Source organism: Aptenodytes patagonicus, chromosome 5 (assembly GCF_965638725.1).
Source record: "Aptenodytes patagonicus chromosome 5, bAptPat1.pri.cur, whole genome shotgun sequence".
Lineage (NCBI taxonomy): Eukaryota > Metazoa > Chordata > Aves > Sphenisciformes > Spheniscidae > Aptenodytes > Aptenodytes patagonicus.
In genome coordinates, this window is record NC_134953.1 from 18,413,033 (window position 1) to 18,432,321 (window position 19,289).

Below are 19,289 nucleotides of genomic sequence, written 5' to 3' on the forward strand. Positions count from 1 at the left end.
GGGGAAGAAAGTGCTTTCGGAAAGAAGCCCTCCCCCTTCCTTGTTTTCATAAGACTACCTAAAAAAACCCAACAAAACCTCTTTGTAGTAGTTTGATGAAAACTCCATGCTGATGATCATTAAAAATTATCATTACAAGCACTACTTGAAATGGAAACTAGAAACAAAGGCAGGTCAATAAAATGTGAGTGCTCCAACTTTGCTTCTATGAGATTTTTTTTTTCCCCCCCATATATACTTTTCTTACTTATAAAACTACTCTTTCAGTCTTGTGCCTTGTCCATGCCTGTTGGTGTGAAAGAGGAAGTAGTGTGCTTTCATAGCACAAGCACTTGTGATACTGTTTCCTGGAGACATTTAGGCTATAGATAACTATTGCTGATATGTCTTAAGTAGTTACCATTTGGCAGCATATGACACAAAGAATGAATGGGAGAAGGAAGTAGAAGTAACACAACACTGATGGTGTGAAAAGTGCAGGCTGGGATTTAATTAGAAATTGAAGCCTGATCAAAGTGCTTGGTGGTAGGCAGAAGATTCCTAACAAAAAAATGTCACAGTCTGTCATGGCCTGTACTGATGGCAGTGCATAACCTCTTCCTTGGCTTGCAGAGCAGTGCAAGAAACCATACAGTGGCTCAGCTTTTCACAGAAATGAGTCTTGACTTAAGTGGAGAGAGGAAAAGAGACTGAAACGCTCAATCCAAAGGAGACACCTGTAACATATCCCAAAACAATGCTCTCCTTGTGCTGGAATCTTTGCCTTGTAGACTTTTTCCGAAGATTTGTTGCCTTTACATTTTATCTCTTTCCCTGTGCTAGGTTGAGTAACCTAGCGTTGGAGGTAGCTGTGCTCTGAGCAGGGGTCGGGCCACGTGACCTGCTGGGATCCCTTCCAAACTAAATTATTCCTTGATTCTATGAAACTGTTTGGAAACAAGGGTGACAGTTCTGGGTCTGACACGTGGCACCGAGTCTGACTGCTTCATGTTCCCAGAAACCCATCGGTGGCCGGGCTGGCAGAGGGCTGCAGAAAGGCTCCAAGAGGAGCTGCGTGGACTTTGAGGAGCATGGCTGGTGACTGGCACTGCAAGGACTTTGAAACCCTGGACTTTCTGAACTGTGGGAGCTGAAAGCTAACTGAGACACTATTCAAAGGTACAAGCACTTACACATTAGCACAGAAGATGATTTCTCTTGGTCAGTGTGTAAAGAAGCTCCGGACAGTGAGATTTGAATTCTACTTTAGATGGGAAAGCAGGATGTTGCTTGAGACTTGATCTCCAAAAGCAGACAGGAACAACCTGCAGAATACCAGCCTAGCTGCTGAGGATCTTCTGTTCAACATGTACACCCATCCCCTCATAGATCTGTTTGCCAGCTGGGCTAACAAGAAGCAACCTTGCACATAAGCATATGGCATTGTGGAAAGGTCACTTCAAATATAATAAGGTTGGCAAGAGGGAGTCAGGAAGTTCAAATAAAAGGATAACGTGATGAAAGTCTCTGAAAAGCTGCAAGTTCTTAAGTGGGAAAAATATAGCAATGTTGAAGCTGTTATAGGTTGCTGCTGCCAAAAGACACTGATGTGTTGCTTATTGCTACTCTTTGAAGCAGACAACACTGAATGGAACAAATTTTGGGGGAGTAAACACAGGTGGTCAAAGACGGATCAGTGTTGTGATACAGAGGAGTTCCTGAAATGGCACCATAGGACTCTGTTCTTTCACCAGCTCCACGTGATTCATTTGCTGGTTCAACAGGTCGCATTGATCTTCATGTGTCACAACCACAGACCTCAGCCGGTCACTTTCTGGCTTGTGCATTATCAACAGAATTACAGTTTTGCAATGGGATCTTAATTTCTCAATTCTGTTGCTGTGAGAGCCAAAATCTATGCTGTTCGTAAGTTGCATTAACTCTGCAAGGCCAACAAAAATGAGGAAAAGTGTAAATAAACTAATGAGAACAGATAAGGGAATAGATGTGTCCTGTTTCTAGTTCTTTTGCTGACTAAAATTACAATTTTTGGAATGAATAGCATGCCTGAAGCAGAAAATGCTCTGCTAGCTCAACAATGTCTCCTAAAAGTTGCTATTAGCCACTGCAATTAGAAATGGAAAACACCTCCTTACCCTGTAGGAAAATGTTGTGTCTACTATTGGCATGCAGCATCTCGAGACAAGAATATAAAATGTTTGCTTTAGCTACCTGCAGTAAAGCAGTTTGACTGGTCTGTCCAGCAAAATGCTCTTCTCTTCCTGGAAACAGGAGGCAGGTGCCCCTCCAGCTTGTTGCCTCTGCGGATGAATTTTAAGGAGATGGCCCACTGGTGCTTTTTAGAGCCTTTTGTGGAAATCATGATACCTGTGGAAGGAGGGGAAGTGGTCTATCATATGCTGAGTCGTGTTTGCTGAACTGTGCCCTCAGACGATCAAAACCCTTTCAAAAGTTGGTGTGACTTCTTAGGAGAAGAATGCAGCGTGGGATCTTTTCTGTTGAACCTTAGGTGGTAGGAGGTTCTTCTGCTTTTAGAAGTTGTATTGTTGCTGTAATATGGGTGCTCAGGTGAGGGACCCACGGGCCCAGTGTTGAGGAGGTACGGCTCCGACTGGGGTGCTGCGTGGTGGGGGAGTGCTGGTGCTTCCCCAGATCCCCAAATAGACTGAGTCTTCGTGCGAACTTAGTGCAGGGCTCTTCTGCATTGAAACTGCTGCCTTACATCACTTGTTCAGTGAGGTGGTCCACAATCTGAAATGGACTTTGTGTTTTGTGCATATGGTGACTCCATAGATGCTTGTGAGAAGCATGGCCGTAGTGCACTCACATAAAATAGAGGAACAGTGCAGTTCAGCCGGTGTTGGGGTCCTCCAGTGTACATTCCAGTAGCCTGCTGGTTGGGTTTGCTGCTCTTCCTAGCTATTTGGGTTTTGTTGGGCTTTTTTGTTTGGTTTGTTTTGGTTGGTTTGGTTTTGGGGTTTTTTTTGGAAAGGTGGTACTTATAAAATGAATTCTTTCAACATGTCTTTCAGTATAAACCTCCGCACATTTTCTTTGCCTTATCATAAATATTAAGTGAAAGAAAGTGACAATTTTAGACTATGTTACAGGTTTGTTTGCAACACCGATGTTTTTTATTAAGATCTGTTTGTTTCGTAAGAAACTATGTAGTGTATTCTAACTTCCAGGTTGCCCCAAAGCCTACCAAAGGATGTACAAACCATAACTTGTAAAATACTTCTGTTTTCCTGTGTTTTGTACTTTTTCCCACCCATGTTTTCAGACTAGCAGGAAAACATGGACTTTTGTGAAGCGGTGCACCACGTGGGGGACTGAGACCTCACACTGTAGTCCTTTTCCATCTTAAGTGTCCTGAGGACATGCTGGGTGATACGGTACAGCTGATTTGGCTCTGCTCCTGGACTACTTCGCTATTCCAGGAAGAAGTTTTACAGGAATGCTGATCTTGTATAAAGCACATGGCTAATTATGAAGGAATCACTTTAGATTGGAATCTCGCAGGAACATACTGTAATTATCATTTAGATCTAAATGAATCCAAGCAGTCTTTTCTCAAATTATAATGTTCTGTTTATTAATGCATTTCTTCCACTTGGCATTCAGCCTCAGTAATGCAGCGATAGTGTGTAAAATGTGGAACAAATGACATCTCTTCTTTAAGAGAATGCCTGGCTCCTAAAATGTGATAACTTCTAATGGAAAAGGAAAGGAATGATGAGAAAGCAGCACTGACTAGATGCTAAAGCAATGTAACTCATGACTTTGGAGATACGGGGTTTTCTTCTGAACAGTCCTTTGTGTTTTTTGGTGATCCTTAGCTGTATTTTAACCTCTTAATGTATTTTAGAGTTTCCCAAGACCATAACTTGTGACTTTTCAAATGCTTGCAGATCGTTGAGTAAAAGATTACATTTACAGAAGATACTGACAAAGCATCTTAAAAGTGTGTCTGTTTAATTTTAGGACAAGGAAACCTGCATGGGTGTCAACAATCAAAGTTACATATGTGAAACGGGCCACTGTTGTGGACAATCCCAGTGTTGCAACTACTACTATGAACTCTGGTGTAAGTCCTTCCGTTTTGTATGGCTTCCCTTCCTAATCTGCATGGCTCTCATACCATACTGCAGGTCTGGCTTGTGTTCCGTGGGGTTTTGTATTCAGCCCTTGTTATGCATTGCCATTGCATTTCACTGCAACACAAACCAGAGTTGACCTGATATGGCAAGGGAAATAGGGTTGTTACTACAGTGGGCATCGCCTGCTTTTTGAGGAGTAATGGGTCGTCTTGCCACGTTCATCGCTGGAGATTTGTTGTTTGGTTTTCTCACTGATTTGGGCAATACTGAGGGTGCTCAAAATAACATTGTATGTGAGTGAGGAAACCACGCTTGAGGGAGAAATGCTGATACGCACACCACCAGAGTTTGACACACTCAAACAGAGAATTAATTTAGTATCTTTCATCTTATTGTTTTAGTTCTTTGCAAGAACGACAGTTTAAATCTGATTTATCTTTTTAAAGCTGTCCTTTCAAGGAGGGGGGCCAGGACGTTTATTCTCTTCAGGACACATCTTGTTTGGAGCACAGCTCCTTGGGTGGAGAGGGTTTTGGGCAAATCTTGTGGGCTGACAGTGGCTGAATACTGTGGGCTGTGAGGAACATACATTGCTCATTGCAACCGCTCTTATCGCCTCTTTACCAAAATCTGGGATTTAAAACTAGCTATGTTTCTAATGAGTGGTTGAGTGAATATACCTAAGTCCCTTTAGATGGCAGCAGGCAGGTCAAAGCCATGAGCAAGACTCTGATAAAGATATATGGAAAAATGGAAAGTTGAAAGGATAGGAAAGTAAGAAATGGTGAATTTTAAAGGCAAACTTTTAAAAAGAGTTGTGCCGGTCTGATGGTGTCTTCCTTTCTTGAGGAGGAGCACAAAGGGTTGAACATTGATGTTGACATGCTGTTGTACTGCCAGGAGCCTAGGCTGAGAAGGCATGTGTGCTCCCAGAATTTGGAAATGTGGCACTCTGAACATTGTACCCCCACATTAGAGACTGGAGATATTTTCTTACCACACCCAATGGTATCTTGTAGCTTTTATGCAACTGTGCTATCTACTTAGTCCCTCTGCTGTGCCCACAGTTTCACTTTCTCAAAGTAGCATGTGTGTGGAAATGTATTATACGTACAAGGAGTGTCACTTAACCTGAATCCAAGGACAGGAATAGCTGACACTTTATCCTTTAGTCTAGAAACATGCTTTTACTTTCAAATTAACCAGTGAAGCATGGGGGACGTGGTTGTAAATTAAACAGGACTCTAATAGACTCCTTCAAGGCACACTGTGCATCAGACTGTAGTGGCTGGCTGTGTCAATATTAATGGCAGGATTTGAACGTATTGCAGACCTTTTACAGCAGCTTTATTTTCAGAAGTCTCCAAACAGTTCAAGAAACAATTCAGGAACGTGTGGGCAGCTCCAGGGACCCTAGCAGGCTGAGAAATAGGCATGAGTGCATGGCTGCCTTGGACTGCCGGGTTCAGATTGTAGCAGTCAGCAACACAGGCAGGACAGATGGCTGGAATTTGTTCGGACTACATGGGGATGCATGGACAAAGCAGAGTGGGGAAGGTCAGACCCGGTTTTGGATTTGTGTGGGTGGGAATGTAGAGGAAGAGGCATGTATGCAAGGGCTTACAGACTCTGTGGCAAGCAGGATCTAAATTGAGCAACAGCATGGAGTACAGCTGCGCACTGGAGCTTCTTGCACGGTCACCATGTTTCTCCCATGGACATCTTGAAAGAGAGGCTTAATTGAATTGCATACAAACAATACAGTCCAAACAATAGCCCCCTGCCATTTTAATAGAATGATTTTACTTTAACTGTCTTTGCGCTCTAAGTATGGCACAGACTCTTATACTTGGCAGCGCCTGGCTGCATCATAAAAGTTCTTGGAAGATAAAACCAGATTGTGTTAGAAGGAAGCAGCATATTTCAGGCTTCTTTCTAGGGCAAGCACACAGGTCATGCTGAGATCATGGAATAAACATATTAGTGGCACACACTGCTGGATGGTTCCTCGGGAGGAATGGGTTTCTGTGTTGAGATTCACATTCCTTCTGCATTGCAGAGAGCACCATATACCACACTGAGATGAGGGGAATAATGCAAACATGAGACCTATTCTTCTAGGCTTTCTGCAAATTCAGGCAAACATGCAACATTGATTTAAAATTGGTTAATGTTTTCAAAGGTTACTTTGCCATTATGAGTGGTAGGAAAAGGTTTCTGGGATTGGGAGGGGAGACAAGGGCATGTCCTTTAAATTTAAGAAAACTCATATTCTAAAGCTTGTGACTACAGCTGCAGAACTTACCTGCTGCTCCAGGAATTGTTGAATATCTTCGGTAGGTACGTGTGGTGAGGCACTCTTGAGACCTTCAAGGTGAATAGCAGTGATAGTATATGTAAATAGTCTAGAGCAGTGAATTGATGGTGTGGAGAGCAACAGCTTTACATGCTTGGGAATAGGGTAGCTTTTTAAAAGTTAATAATAACTTTTGGTTAATGAACAGTTAAGTTAGCAGCACCTTTTAAGTGTGGCTTCATGGTTGTTCTGTGTTTTGATTTTAACCAGTATATGCATGTACTGAAGTAGCTTTTGAGAAGTTTCTGCTCCTCTTGACCTTCTCAGACCACCAGTGATATTGTGTGCCTGAAAACAGACCTTCTTGCTAGTCCCATTGAATTAAATCCTGGATTTATTTACCACCACAGCTTCGGGGGGAGAAGAGGCAGAGGAGGGTGGCATTTGAAATGGAAAAGAAAACTAGTCTGTCTTCGCTGGACATGCTTTCTGAAATGTGATACTGTCTTGTGGCCACTTGGAGTTTTTCCCGTTAAAAAGGATCTTTTTCCCAGTTTAAGAATTGGAGAGAAGTTTGTCTTTGAAAATGGCTGATCTCAACATTTCTAGACAGCAAGTAAAGTTGCAGTAATTATAAACCAGTCCTTGAGGGTAGTGGAACAGGATGCAAAATCAAGGTATTATTTTGTTAAGGGGTGGAGTGGAGGAATGGAGAACATGATATGCCAAGCAGGTGGACAGCCTGTGTTTAAAATTAGATAACAGCCCGGTTCAGATTCCCCACCCATCTCTTATTAAAAAAAATAGTGCCATGTTGCCAAATAATAAAACTATATCCAGATTTATACATATATAGGTCTCATAGCTATATAAAGGTCTAATTAGTTCTTAGCTCAAGCTTGGTAGCTGGTAATGTGTGGGGGGGAAGTGCAGTATGTCTTTTAATTTTCTTGGAATAGAATCATAAAAAGTAAAAGGGAAGAAGGAGCTTTACTGTTGCATTTCCTCACATAGGGAAAGGTATTTGGATGGCGGTTGAGCTGGTTCAACATTTTAGCCTAACAATTTCTTCGGGCTCCTCAGAGAGCTCACAATCCCCAAGGGGGAGATTGTGGTCTTGGGAGAATGGCAGCAGCCGCTGGATTTTGCTTACTAACAGTTTTTATTCAGGTCTGTTATGATGTGATTGTGATTTGCTGGAGTTTTCCAATGTTGGCCTTTGTTCAGGCCTGACAGGTGTCTTACTGCATGAATGTTCCAAAATACCACTTTTCAAAATACAGGAGAGAAGATAATCAAGGAATGCAGTTCCTGTATTTTGCAGGATAAGAATTAAGGCTCAGATGTTCTGGATTTTCCCAAGTTGAAGTGTATAATGTGGACTGAAAACCAAATCCAGATCTCCTGACATCCATCCTTGTGTCTCTCCTTGCCTATTGAGGACCAGCATGAAATTAAATGATTCCAGAGGCTCTGAACACAGCAAGCAAAGCTGTAGAAAGTATTTTGCATGGTGTGGTTGGAAGAATAGTACGCTGTGCTTCTGGAATCGTGGAGCATGGAAACAGGCAGCTGGTCACTGTGTGCAGATGATCTCAGTTGTAGGATTTCAAAGTTAAAGGGCTTTGCTGGTCTTGGGTCATTTAGGTACTGTACAACAAACCAGCATTGGCGATGAGTGAGTGTTCAGATGTTGGATGTGCCTGTTTTGCTTCATTTTGGCTGCTTTAGCAGTGATACTGAGCCCCTCTGTTTCTGAAAGAAAAAAAAGAAGAAAAGATCTTGACTGTTTGGGCCCTAGTGGAAGGGTTGTACAGGAAAAAATGTTCTGTTTGCAGGCAGCACAGTTGATGTTTTTGCTGATTTTGAACATTTTGCTCATCTCTGAACGCTTCCCCTTGGAATCTCTAGACAGCTCTTTTCCCCAAAAAGCGTGCTGCCAGAAAATTTTGGCAAGGATCCGGTTAGTTGCTAAAACTAAAGCAACTGCTGTACCACGTACATGTTCCAGGTCAGCTTTATAATAGGAATTCATTTCCAAGACTTTGCTGCAGTCTCCAAACCCCTCAGTCAAACAACGCATCAGTCCCGTGTTTTCTTCCTCACCCTGTGTTATCTTACCCTTCAGTATAACCACGTCCTTTTTGAGAGAGGGATTTGCCCTGTTCCTTGCCTTTCACCCAGCCTCCTACATGGTTGTACTTGCTTTCTCTTTCCTAGTTGTATCAAACTTCCCCTTTGGCTGCTGTTACTCCTCAGCTGGTGCTTCAGCAATAACCCTCCCATGACAAAGCTTAGCCGAAAGTATAGGGCAAACAAAACAGATGTCACAAGTATGCAGAAACTCATGATAAATAGGGTCACCGAGGGAGTTATTTCCTGGTTTCCTTGTACTTTTTGTAGCCTAATCCAGACAGCAAAATCATCTTAAGCTCGTTTTGGTGTGGCTCGGTAAAATTCACAAATCCAAAGGAGCAGGCAAGCTGTCTTGCATAGTCTGACTGTGCAGATGCTGACTTTTGCCCCGTGTGGCCTGCTTCCACCTGCTCTACATTAAACAGCAAGGAAAGGCAAGAGAGCTTGCTGGTGCTGTTTCACCCCCTGCCTTCTGTACCTCCAACCCAGCTCCTCACCAAATATCCAGATCTGTTGATGCAGACTGTTCTTCAGATCTTGTTCCCAGATGTTCTGGACATGGTCTCAGCTGGATGTTCCCCTCTGATCTCTGTTAGACCACTGTTCAACATGCGTTTTACCAACATAGGTGTCTTGGGAGGAGTAAGTCAGCTGGAATTGACTGGACTTACAAACGTGTCTTCTGGAGCACAGGAGCAATTGCTCTTCAAAGGCTCCCTCCCCAGGAGAGAGGCATAAAAACAGTGTCTGCAGATATACTGCCTCAAGTTGACTCTCACTGCAAGATAAGCAAAGGATTTTTCTGAAACCTGTCTTTTTCCATCTTATCTCATGGCAGTGGCTGTACCATGTATACTGGACGCTATTCTGAAAACTAGAAACCAGCTGCAGTTAACGCCCATCTCCTTTTGTCTGAGTTACCAGTCTGGGAGCAAGCGAGCAGGAGTTGGAGATGTTGTCTTCAGCTTTTTTCTTTTGCCATTGTACTCTACAAATATTCAGTAACTTTTTCCTGCAGTGTGGTCAGGCTGGGGCTGCAGTTCCACTGATTTAAACTGACATAAAACCGTCACTGAAAGTCACAGTCTTTCTTTTGCTTCTGTTGTGTTTGGCAGATGAGTTTCAACCTGCTCTGGTTCCCTCAAACCAGTTCAAACCACAGTTCTGCACAACTTTGTGCTGGCACAAGAAGAGGTGGAGGAGGCAGCAGGAGGTATGGAAGAGACAGGCAGGAGAGGACCACGTCATTCAGCAGCTCTTTTTTTCCTTCTTAGAATGTTCATAGGCCTATGGCCTGGATCCTTCATCTGGCATTCTTGAGCAGCAGTGTTGACTCGTACAGGCTCGTGTCTGAAGTGGCAGGAGACGATGCGGTCTCTGTGCCAAGGACACTATTAAGTCCAAGTGCATCCGGGTTGTGGTACCAATTAAATCTCCTATTTCTGATGATAGTGTTGGCCCTGTGAAAGACAATTTTTTTCCAGGCATGGCTGACTATGAGACCATCATTTGGGACATCACTTTTTAGTCAATGAAATTGTCCCACTTCTCATTCTGTTCAGAACCAGCTCTCATGGAGCCAAAGCTATTACCCAGATGCTTGTCAGGCAGACACAAAAACACTTTGCAGTATGTTTTGGCTTGCTTTTAGGGGACTTCCTGCCAACAGAGCGATGGCATTTGCCCAAGTTTACCATGAACTTGAGGGCAGATTTCTCTCTTCCTACCCTTGGAACGCTCCAGAAAATGTTTTCCATTTTGCACAGGATAAAAGGAGCTTCCCTCAACAGGAATGCTGATGGCAACATACCAGGCAGCAAATACAGTACAGCATCAGACTGAACATTGCTCCCCCCTTTTTCATGAGGAGGGAATGCTTTGGGTTTTTTATTAATAAATTATTTTATTCTTAATTATTCTTAAGTTTGAGCAAAACTGTGGTCAGTGTCCCAGAAAGGTTCTTTTTGAAGCTTTAAGCCTGGCATGTTCTTTCACAGCTGGTAGAAAACATCTCTGGTGCATGACCATGTGATGGGGCTCCCTTTCCCAAGGACGCTGTAAACGTAGCAGCCTTCTCTTTCTTCAGTACTTCCTCTGCTTGCGAGAGATGGCTTTCATGGGAGCTAATTCTGTTCCCGGGTCTTTCTGCAGCTGCCGTTCTGACTCTCTGAGCTTGGCACTCGTGTAGAGCTTACAGCTCTGAGCCTGTCTGATGCTGGGTAAGAGGTTGGTACTTCTGTTTTATGAAAGGTTTTGGTGCTCTGGCAGGGATATCTCTTGGCAAAACTCAGCTCCTTGGCTGTGTCTGATTCACCCTTTGGTTGCATCATTACCCACCCATTGGCATCACCAGTGAATTTGACAGAAAATATAGCAGTGTTTCTCAGGACTCAGCCTTTTTTGGACTGGAGAGTGTCTCAACTTCTGACTTTTCCATAAACCAAGAGCAAGCCTGAAATTGCCTTCAAGTCCGACAGTCCCCCAGTGCGTGTTTAGCTCTGAACTGCTGCATCGCTTCTGTTGATGCTGTCCCTCAGTGGTTGTTTTTCCAAAGACCCTGTTTCCTCTCTGCCTGTCATGTTGCCCTCAGGTTGCCACAAGCTTTTGTTCCCAGTGGTCACTACCAAGTTGGTGATGGGAAATACTCTCTCTCAAATCAGACATTTAATGGCAAACGTGGCTCACGATGCCCAGTGTCTCCCAACCTTTTCTCCTTTTCCAGTGACTGCAGCGACAGCTCAGCACAGTGCAGCTGAAAACCAGCTCGTGTCCGTTTGGGAAGGAAGCACGTGTTGAAGAGCACAGGGAAGGCTTTTGGGGACAGTGAAGGCAACTAGAAGCCCCGTTTTACTTGGCTTTTAGAGGCCTTTTAATGCCAAACTTTCGTTGCCTTTGCATATCTCACCCATTTTCAGCATGAGGCAGAGCCGGTACCTGCTTTTGCCATGAACAAGGTGTTAGCGTGTACCGCTACTGTGCTCGGCCTCTGTGTTTCCTGCTCGTGTAGTGTTGTCTTTGGGTGAATTTGAAATTCCCCTCCTTCCCCTCCTGCCAAATGATCCACTGGGTGCATGGGCCAGTGCTCTGCTAGGCTTAACTCCCTGCTGCTGGTTTGAAGCCAGGCATCACCAGGTGTACAAATGCACAGCTCAGCCCTGGACATCTTCACTCTTCACTCCATACTTTAGACATAATATTTACAATTGCACTTGGCCTTGTTCGCATAGCTTTATTCCAAATAAATGACCGTACTATACATTTGCTAGGCTTTTAGTTTTTCTGTTCTGCAGCCAAAATTGCAGCTGTGCCCAAACGTCTGGCTAGGACATGTTGTAGAGCCTTTTATGGAGGCCCTGGAGTCCCAGCACTGTGCTGGGCTTGCAACCAGCCTGCACCCGCTCCATCTCTCAACGCTGGCACCCCTACTCGAGCGACAACCAAGGAGCCCCTTGTGTGCCTCAGCACCTACAGGTGTCCCATCCTATTGCTTCCTATGCACTGGGGGGGCTTTCAGCCCTGTGGTGCAGATGTGCTGTTGCATGACAAGGTAGGGGCAAAGCCATTAAAGAGGACGCCAGAAGCCAGGCCAGCAAATGGCTGTGGTGGGCACACGCTGCTGACCTCCTGTGATCATCCAGGCAAGTCCTTGGGCTCATGCTGAGTCAGGGGTTGAGTAATTCCTAGAAGCTCTAGGAAGTGTCAGCAGTTAATGAAACCAGGCAATAACGTGGTATTAGTGGGTTCTTTTTCTGGAAATTCCCATGAAAAACAACAGATCTCATCCACTTGTGGTTGCGAGTGTGCATAGACCCTTTGCATGAGAATGGAGGTGTTGTTCCTGGCACCGTGGCCAGATTGCAATTCAGTAAATTATGGTCTTGTTTACTTAAAATGCCACCTGCGGTTTCAGTAGGATCCAGCATTAATTTATCATCCTAAACTGTTGTATGTTGTTACTGCCTGTTGTTTACAGAGTTGCCGCACGTCTTCCCAGGAATGGCTGAGCTTACTTTGACCCCTACTCTGAGCTTGTGCATTGGTTTGTCTGCAAAGCACTTTGGGATTTCTTTGGAATGGGTAGAGACGTTCTCTAAAGAAATACTTTTTTAATCTTCTGGATGCAGGCTTGGGTGGGAGCAGTTATTCCCTGCAGAAAAATTCGGCTGCTACAGCTGAGATTGCTTAACAGTGGCAGTTCTCCAGGACATCTTAACTAACTAAGTGCTGCTTGCTACCATTGCATCTAGAGTCCTTGGGAAAGGACATGATCAAATGTGCTAAAAAGCATCTGTTTTCATAACTGTAGCTAAAATCCCTGGATAGCTGGGTGTAATTTTCCATTGTTTTTGTCCGCGTGATCACGGACTGCTCTTCGAAAATAAGGAGTACTTGGAAGATGAACTGCAGGCCTACTTCAGTGCATGGTGGCGTGCTGTGCCAATGACCTGGTTTTGATGAGTGTGTTCTTGCTTCCTCAGCAAGCAAGAGCCAAGGGACTTTCTCTTAGCAAGAAATAAAGTGTATTGGTGATAGTCTTCAAACTGGGAGACAGTGGTTGCAAATGCCTGGCTTTGGAGGGAAGGGTGGACTAGACCAGTCCTTATATAAGTTTATATAAAAAGGCTTTCTTAGAAGCAGGAGGGTGTTTGGAGGGCAGTAGACACTTTCTTAGCTCGGTTTGAAGGAAGTGCAGAGGGCATCTCGAGTGCTTCGTCCTTTGCTTCTCTGGAGCGAAGATCACAGTCTTCTCTCTGCCCTTCGTGGTACAGCTGAGCAGGCTGGCTAGAAAAACTGCCTAGGAACCTTAATTTCCAGCGAAGCAAAAAAAATGGAGCATGTAACACTTTCATTCGATAGCAGGTTTTGATAAGTTTGGGTATAAGGCGGAATCCAGTCCATTAGGGAAATTGGTTGCACAAGGCAAGAGAGAGATTTCAGTTTGCTGTGCCAAAATGCATGGAGAATTTGGGTTACAACACAGGGAGGTGAAAGTCCCTGCTGAAAATGCTCGGGGGCATGATACGGCATATCCAGTTCACCTACAAACAGCCCAGTGCAGGGCTCTGAGATCTGTGATACGGGTCAATTGTACTTTGTCCTGAGCCAGAGCAATACTCCTCTCATTCTTCAAATTCCTAAACTGTTCACCTTTCCCCACCCAGCTCTTAGCAGAGAAAACATCGCTAACTCGGCAGGGGATGCTGAAAACATCAAGGTATTGTAAAGGCAGGACTAGAGGTTTTTACTAGGGAGAAATAAGCGGTTTGATCTCACAGGGCAGAATGGCCGTGCTGAAAATGGGCTGTAGCACTAGGAGTGCTACATTTTGTCTGGGAATAATGAAGAGTGGCAGAGGTCTTGCCGAAAGAAAAACAGTTGTGATCTCTGCTGAGAAGTGGTTGCCAGGCCTACGTGTTTCTAAAGGGGGAGCTCTCCTGGTATCCTTAGCTGCAAAAGCTGAGCTTAAAAAAGATAGAGATTACAGACATCTCTGAGGCAGGTAGAGCAATGGGCTGTAGTTGCAGGAGACAAAAGCCTCATCTGGAGTGAACGTTGTAGCTCTTTGAAGTGTCTCTCGGAAACATTTTTCTAGTGCATGCAAGCGTGAAGGGGGATTTATGGAAAGGAGGGGTTATTCGACCTGTTGGAGGGAGTGGAGAAAATTCAGGAAGTGCTCTTTTAAAGTTCCCTTTTAAGGAACAGTGTATGTATGGTACGGCAGTGCAGAGAAACCAGCCGTGACCGCAAATGGAGCCCAAGTTAGGTTTCTTGAGGATTCAGAGTGGGGGGCTAGTTTAATTTAATTTTGGATAATTTAAGACATTGAATACAAAAATAAGTTTTAAAAATATTTTTGAGACATTTATGTAAAAAGGGTATGTTTTTGTTAAGCATAACAATGAAGGATTTGGGCTGGAAATTAAAGAGCAGTGCAAACAAAAGCAAAACATAGTGCTTGGGGTTTTTCTCTTCTTCTGTGGTCAATCTGCAGAGTGTCTTTTGTGTCTTGATTGTTATTTTCAAACCAAAGTGCTGTGGGAGACAAGTTCAATGCTATTCACAGCTCTGCTCATATTTTTGGCTAGAAGAAATTATATCCCAGGGGTGGGAGGGATGGGGGGGGGGGGGGGGGGGGGAGCTTAGCCCTGTCTCCATATTTCATTCTCCTCCAGAGTTGTGCCTGTTGAACATACTCCACATTGTACCAAAGCGTGTACAGTTACCCGATTCTGTCAAGGCTGCCAGAGTAGCAGTCAGCCACGCAGGCAGGTCTGTGTCGAAGCCTCCCGGTGCACTGCGTATTTCTGCCTTTAGAGCAGTGCGGGGTTCAGATCCAGGCTTTCTGATGATCTTCTCTATCGCCTTCATGAGGTTTCCTGGGATTGTATGTGGCTCTCACGCTCTGGTTAACACTTGCTCTCCCCCGCTGCAGGGTTTTGGCTGGTGTGGACCATCATCATCATCCTCAGCTGCTGTTGTGTTTGCCACCACCGACGCACCAAGCATCGTCTCCAGGCCCAGCAGCGGCAACATGAGATCAACCTGATCGCTTACCGGGAAGCCCATAACTATTCAGCCCTGCCGTTTTATTTCCGTATGTACCTCACACTGTTTTTCCTGGAGGTCGTGGGGAGTAGAGCAGCAGTGAGTTTCCCATGTTGGGTGGAAGCAGGGAGCAGTGGTCGGGCTCAGCAAGAGGCGGGGGGCAGCTTTGCTGCCTAACCTTGGCTTGTAGAGAGGAGGTGACATAATCCAGCTGCTGGATGCATTTGAGCCCCCTTGAGTCTGGAGTTGAACCACACCAGCTACAGCACCTTCACACCCACCCTTGATTTGGCTCTGTGAGTGCAGTGATCCCCTGGGTGTTTTTCTGGGAAGGTTCTTAAAATATCTTGTTCAGGACTTTATGGATGCTCCTCCTTTCCAGCCTGCACTTGCTGCTGGTGGGACTGAGATGTGGGAAGTGGCTTCACGAAATTCAGTCACACAGGCTGGGTGGAAGTGGTGCCTCAGCAGGAACCGTGCTGGCTCCCACCCTGTGCTGTGGTTCCCAGATGACGCTGCTGGTCAGCAGCCCTAGGAGTTTGCACAAAGGAGCTGTTGCCCACACCTCAGGGAAAGTATAATTGCTTTGTTCTCTCCTTCGTGCCCTGCTACGCTGTGCTAGAACAGCAAGTCTCAGCCTTTTGACTGGAGGTACCACAACTGAGTTTCCTGTAATGGACTGCTGAATTGCATGTATGAACTTGCTTTTCTCGTTAAACTCTTGCAGCCACCTCAGAAATAATCCCCAGCAGCGCTTTCCTCCCCAGCCCCAGGGATACGCAATTGCACATGGAAAACTGCAGTGCTATCTTTAAATGTTTCCAGTATTTAAGTCCATTCTGTCTATATGGACTATTTTGTTGCCTCTTCAGAAATAAACAAAATCTTTCATAGATTTGAGGGGCTGTAAGTGCAATAAACCAAACTCTCTTGCCAGTACTGCCAATTTATTCTAACCACACCAGAAAAACTGAATCCAGCACTAAAACAACAACCAAAAGCCAGGATCCTAAGTTCCTTGTAACGGCTTATGTCTCTTCATATTTACACAAAGCTTTGAGATTAAATCTTTGCTCTTGAAAGTGGAAACTCAGCTGAGAAGCCAGTGTTGGAGAGAGGGCTGGCGAGTTATCTCCAAGGTTGTTCCCTCCAGCCAACGCGGGCCATCCCTTGGTGTGGGGCTGTATTGGGGTACAGGGTGCAGGGCGGTGGAGGGAAGTTCACCTGGTAGCCCTAAGCATAGACTTGAGAGCAGGGAGGTCAGGCTGCTGTTCCCAACTGTGTCCACCTCCTGTAATGGTGCCCCCCTGTGCCGTGATTGCTGCTTCTCTAAAACATGACATGTCTCATTTGGGCCAAGTTCTGGCACCCCTTGTAAAGCTCGTTGAGCTGTTCAGTGGGAAGGTGCTGGTAGATGACAAATGACATACTGACCTGTATTAATGACTCATTTCCTGAGATAAGCTGTTCATGAAGTAACTTCTCCTCCTTGCCTCCCACTTTTAGGGTTTTTGCCAAATTATTTACTACCTCCCTATGAGGAAGTGGTGAACCGACCGCTGACACCCCCCCCACCATATAGTGCCTTACATCAGCAGTGCGTCCCAGCAGGCAGCAGTAGCACAATCCCGGACACGCCAAGAAACCTGCAGCCAGCACAGAGCAGCTCAGCAGCACCCAGTGGCAATAACAGCAGTACTGACAACACCGGGTCCCCTGGCCTTGGGGACCCCGAGCCCTCCACCACCACGCTGGTCGAGCGAGCAGTTGCCAAAATGCAAAGCGTTGAGCCCAGCGGTACCAGCACGGGAGCCGAGCTAGTGGAGAGGGCCAGTCCTGATAAGGATATGGAGTGCAAGGAGGAACTGCTAAAAGGTTACAGCTCTGAGAGCTTAGAGCAGAGCAGCGCCATTCCTGACGGGAAGGACAAGACGCCGGGCAGGCAGCGCCGTTTCACCGGTGACTCGGGCATCGAAGTCTGCGTATGCAACCGGGGCCATCACGACGACGACCTCAAGGAGTTCGACGGGCTCATCGATGATGCTCTGGACGGGCCCCTGGACTTCTGCGACAGCTGCAGCGGCCGCCCCCACGGGGACGAGGAGGAAGGGCTTTTTAATGCCGCAGAAGAGCAGCACCGCGAACATAGCCACCACCACCTGCCCCGGCAGCCGGTGTGTGTACTCTTGAACACAATAAATGAGCAGGACTCTCCAAACTCTCGTACCAATAACTCCCCCAGCTAAGGTGGCAGAGTGGAAGGGAGAACTGGGGGAAAAAACAAAGAAATAAAAGTGGAATTAAGAGGATTAAAACTCTAACAGGAGGAAAAGGTGATACAACCTTCTTTTTTTAGTTTATTTTTCTTTCTCCCCCCTCCAATATAATTTGGGGACTAGTCCCTGAAGGCCTGGCTTGCGGGGGATGGGTCGCTCTGGGTTTTGTTAATCATGTCCGTCCTGCTCCACGGGGCAGGGACTGATGTTTCTCAATGAGACCTTCTTACAAATGGAACTTTCCCAATGGTGATTTTGGTGATGGTTATTATGAGTTTGTTGGTTTTAGTTTTCCAAAACACTGCTTTATCTTGCAATCAGTAAAGCTCAGCAAATCTCCCCTGGGAGGATATGAAATCACCGTAAGGCTTCAACCTCCAGGTGTCTTCCCAGAAGCAAGCAGCTTCTGACAGTGCCGGCAATCAGTAGCCCAAGAGTTCTGGTTTGATATAGTGCTCTTGAGGTATTGGGGATTTCTTTTTTTTTTTTTTTTTTTTGGTGTTAAGTTTTCCCAAAGCTGATGAATGCCTGAACACATCAGCCCTATAATCTCTGGTGCTTCAGTGTTTAAGACAGCAGGTAGGAAATTTCCCACTTGAAGCTGGTGACTGAAGGACCAGTTTCTTCCAGAAGGAGTGTTAGTCTACCGTAAGCAGTTTGAAAAGAAAGGGTTTGCAGAAATTTGCCTTTATATGTCACTTTTAAAGTCGAGTGTATTCCTTCAATGCCTCCAAGAGCACAGTTAGAAGTAGAATCCAGGCAGCGGGGCTGCCTTCCAAGTACTGTGGTCTCCGAATGACCTTTTCCCAGTGTGCTGCAAAAGGGCTTGGCTTTACTTTTTTCCTTTTTTTGCACCCCGAGAGCAGCACACTCGAGTTAAGATGACAAAAAAAGAACAGGGCTCTCTTTGGCCAGCGTGCCTTCAAACTTCAGCGATGCATGTTGAACAAATGGAGATGAGAGCTCCGTCCATTGCGAAGGGATGACTTACCATGTAGATGTGGAAGACCTGTGCAGTATTTTTTTTTTTTTTTGATCCAAAAGTTTGGTGCGATTCTAATGTTGACCACTTAAAAGAAGTGAATGTCTGTTTTCTTTTTCTTTCTTTTTTTTTTTTTTTGTTTTATGGTGGCAACTGGCTACTGTATAATGTCTGTGAGCGTGTGTGTGTGACTGCAATCCATGCATGCGAGTCCTACTGGTAATATGAAAACCTGCTGTAAGACTGCAAGAAAATTTACTGTAGCTTTGCTTTAATAAACGGTAGAGAGTTTGTTAGTAACAACCTGAAGGGAAAAAAAAAACAAAAACAAAGAGCTGAAACTAACATTCCCTAGAGTGCTCATATGGAAGAGAGCACAGTTCAGACTATGTATCTTGTTCTCTTGTTCTCGGGTTTTCTCCCCGTCCCTTTTATAATTATGGTCGTCCAGATCATTACTGTTATGGGGGAAAAAAAAATGAAAACTGAACTCAGACATATTCAGATTTGATTGATTGAAAACCAAAATCAGTTTTAAATAAGGTGGAAACCAAAATATAATGCCTTTTCTGATAACTTGCCCATGTGTATGTGTATCATTTTGTGAGTTAAGAACAAGATTTGTCTTTAGTTTGTGGCTTTTTTTTTTTTTTTAACTGGAGGTATGTAGCACTGTGCTGGATACAGATGACAGAGCAAGACAAGTGCTTATTTTAGTATTTTACCCACACGTTTGAGGAGAGCGCATTTACCTTACAAGGTTTAGGAGAAGAATCTCACTCCTTTGCCCGTTGCAGCCTTTCCCTTCCATCAGAACGGCTGATGAAGATGGCTCTTCAGTTTGTTTCTTAGGGTAGTCTTAAGAGTGTAGGACTTTGATTTGGATTCAGGAGACCTTGTTCCTGGATGCCTGGAGCGTGAGCTGTAACAGAGAGGCTGTGTGCCCCAGAGCC

At 45.0% G+C, this 19,289-nt stretch overlaps 1 protein-coding gene across 5 annotated transcripts in view; it reads left to right on the top strand.

The window, feature by feature from the left end:
* WBP1L (WW domain binding protein 1 like) overlaps positions 1-18,917 on the top strand; it is a 60,328-nt gene extending 41,411 nt beyond the window's left edge. For 3 of the 5 annotated variants that reach the window (XM_076338925.1, XM_076338926.1, XM_076338927.1), the window contains exons 2-4: positions 3,985-4,087; positions 14,966-15,127; positions 16,585-18,917. In XM_076338925.1, the coding sequence (XP_076195040.1) occupies positions 3,985-4,087; positions 14,966-15,127; positions 16,585-17,324 (1,005 nt within the window). In that variant the 3' untranslated portion in view covers positions 17,325-18,917. Of the gene's footprint in view, positions 1-1,044; positions 1,159-3,984; positions 4,088-14,965; positions 15,128-16,584 lie in introns of those variants that run through there. The other 2 variants (XM_076338929.1, XM_076338928.1) reach the window with 2 other exon arrangements.
* Positions 18,918-19,289: the final 372 nt, after the last annotated feature.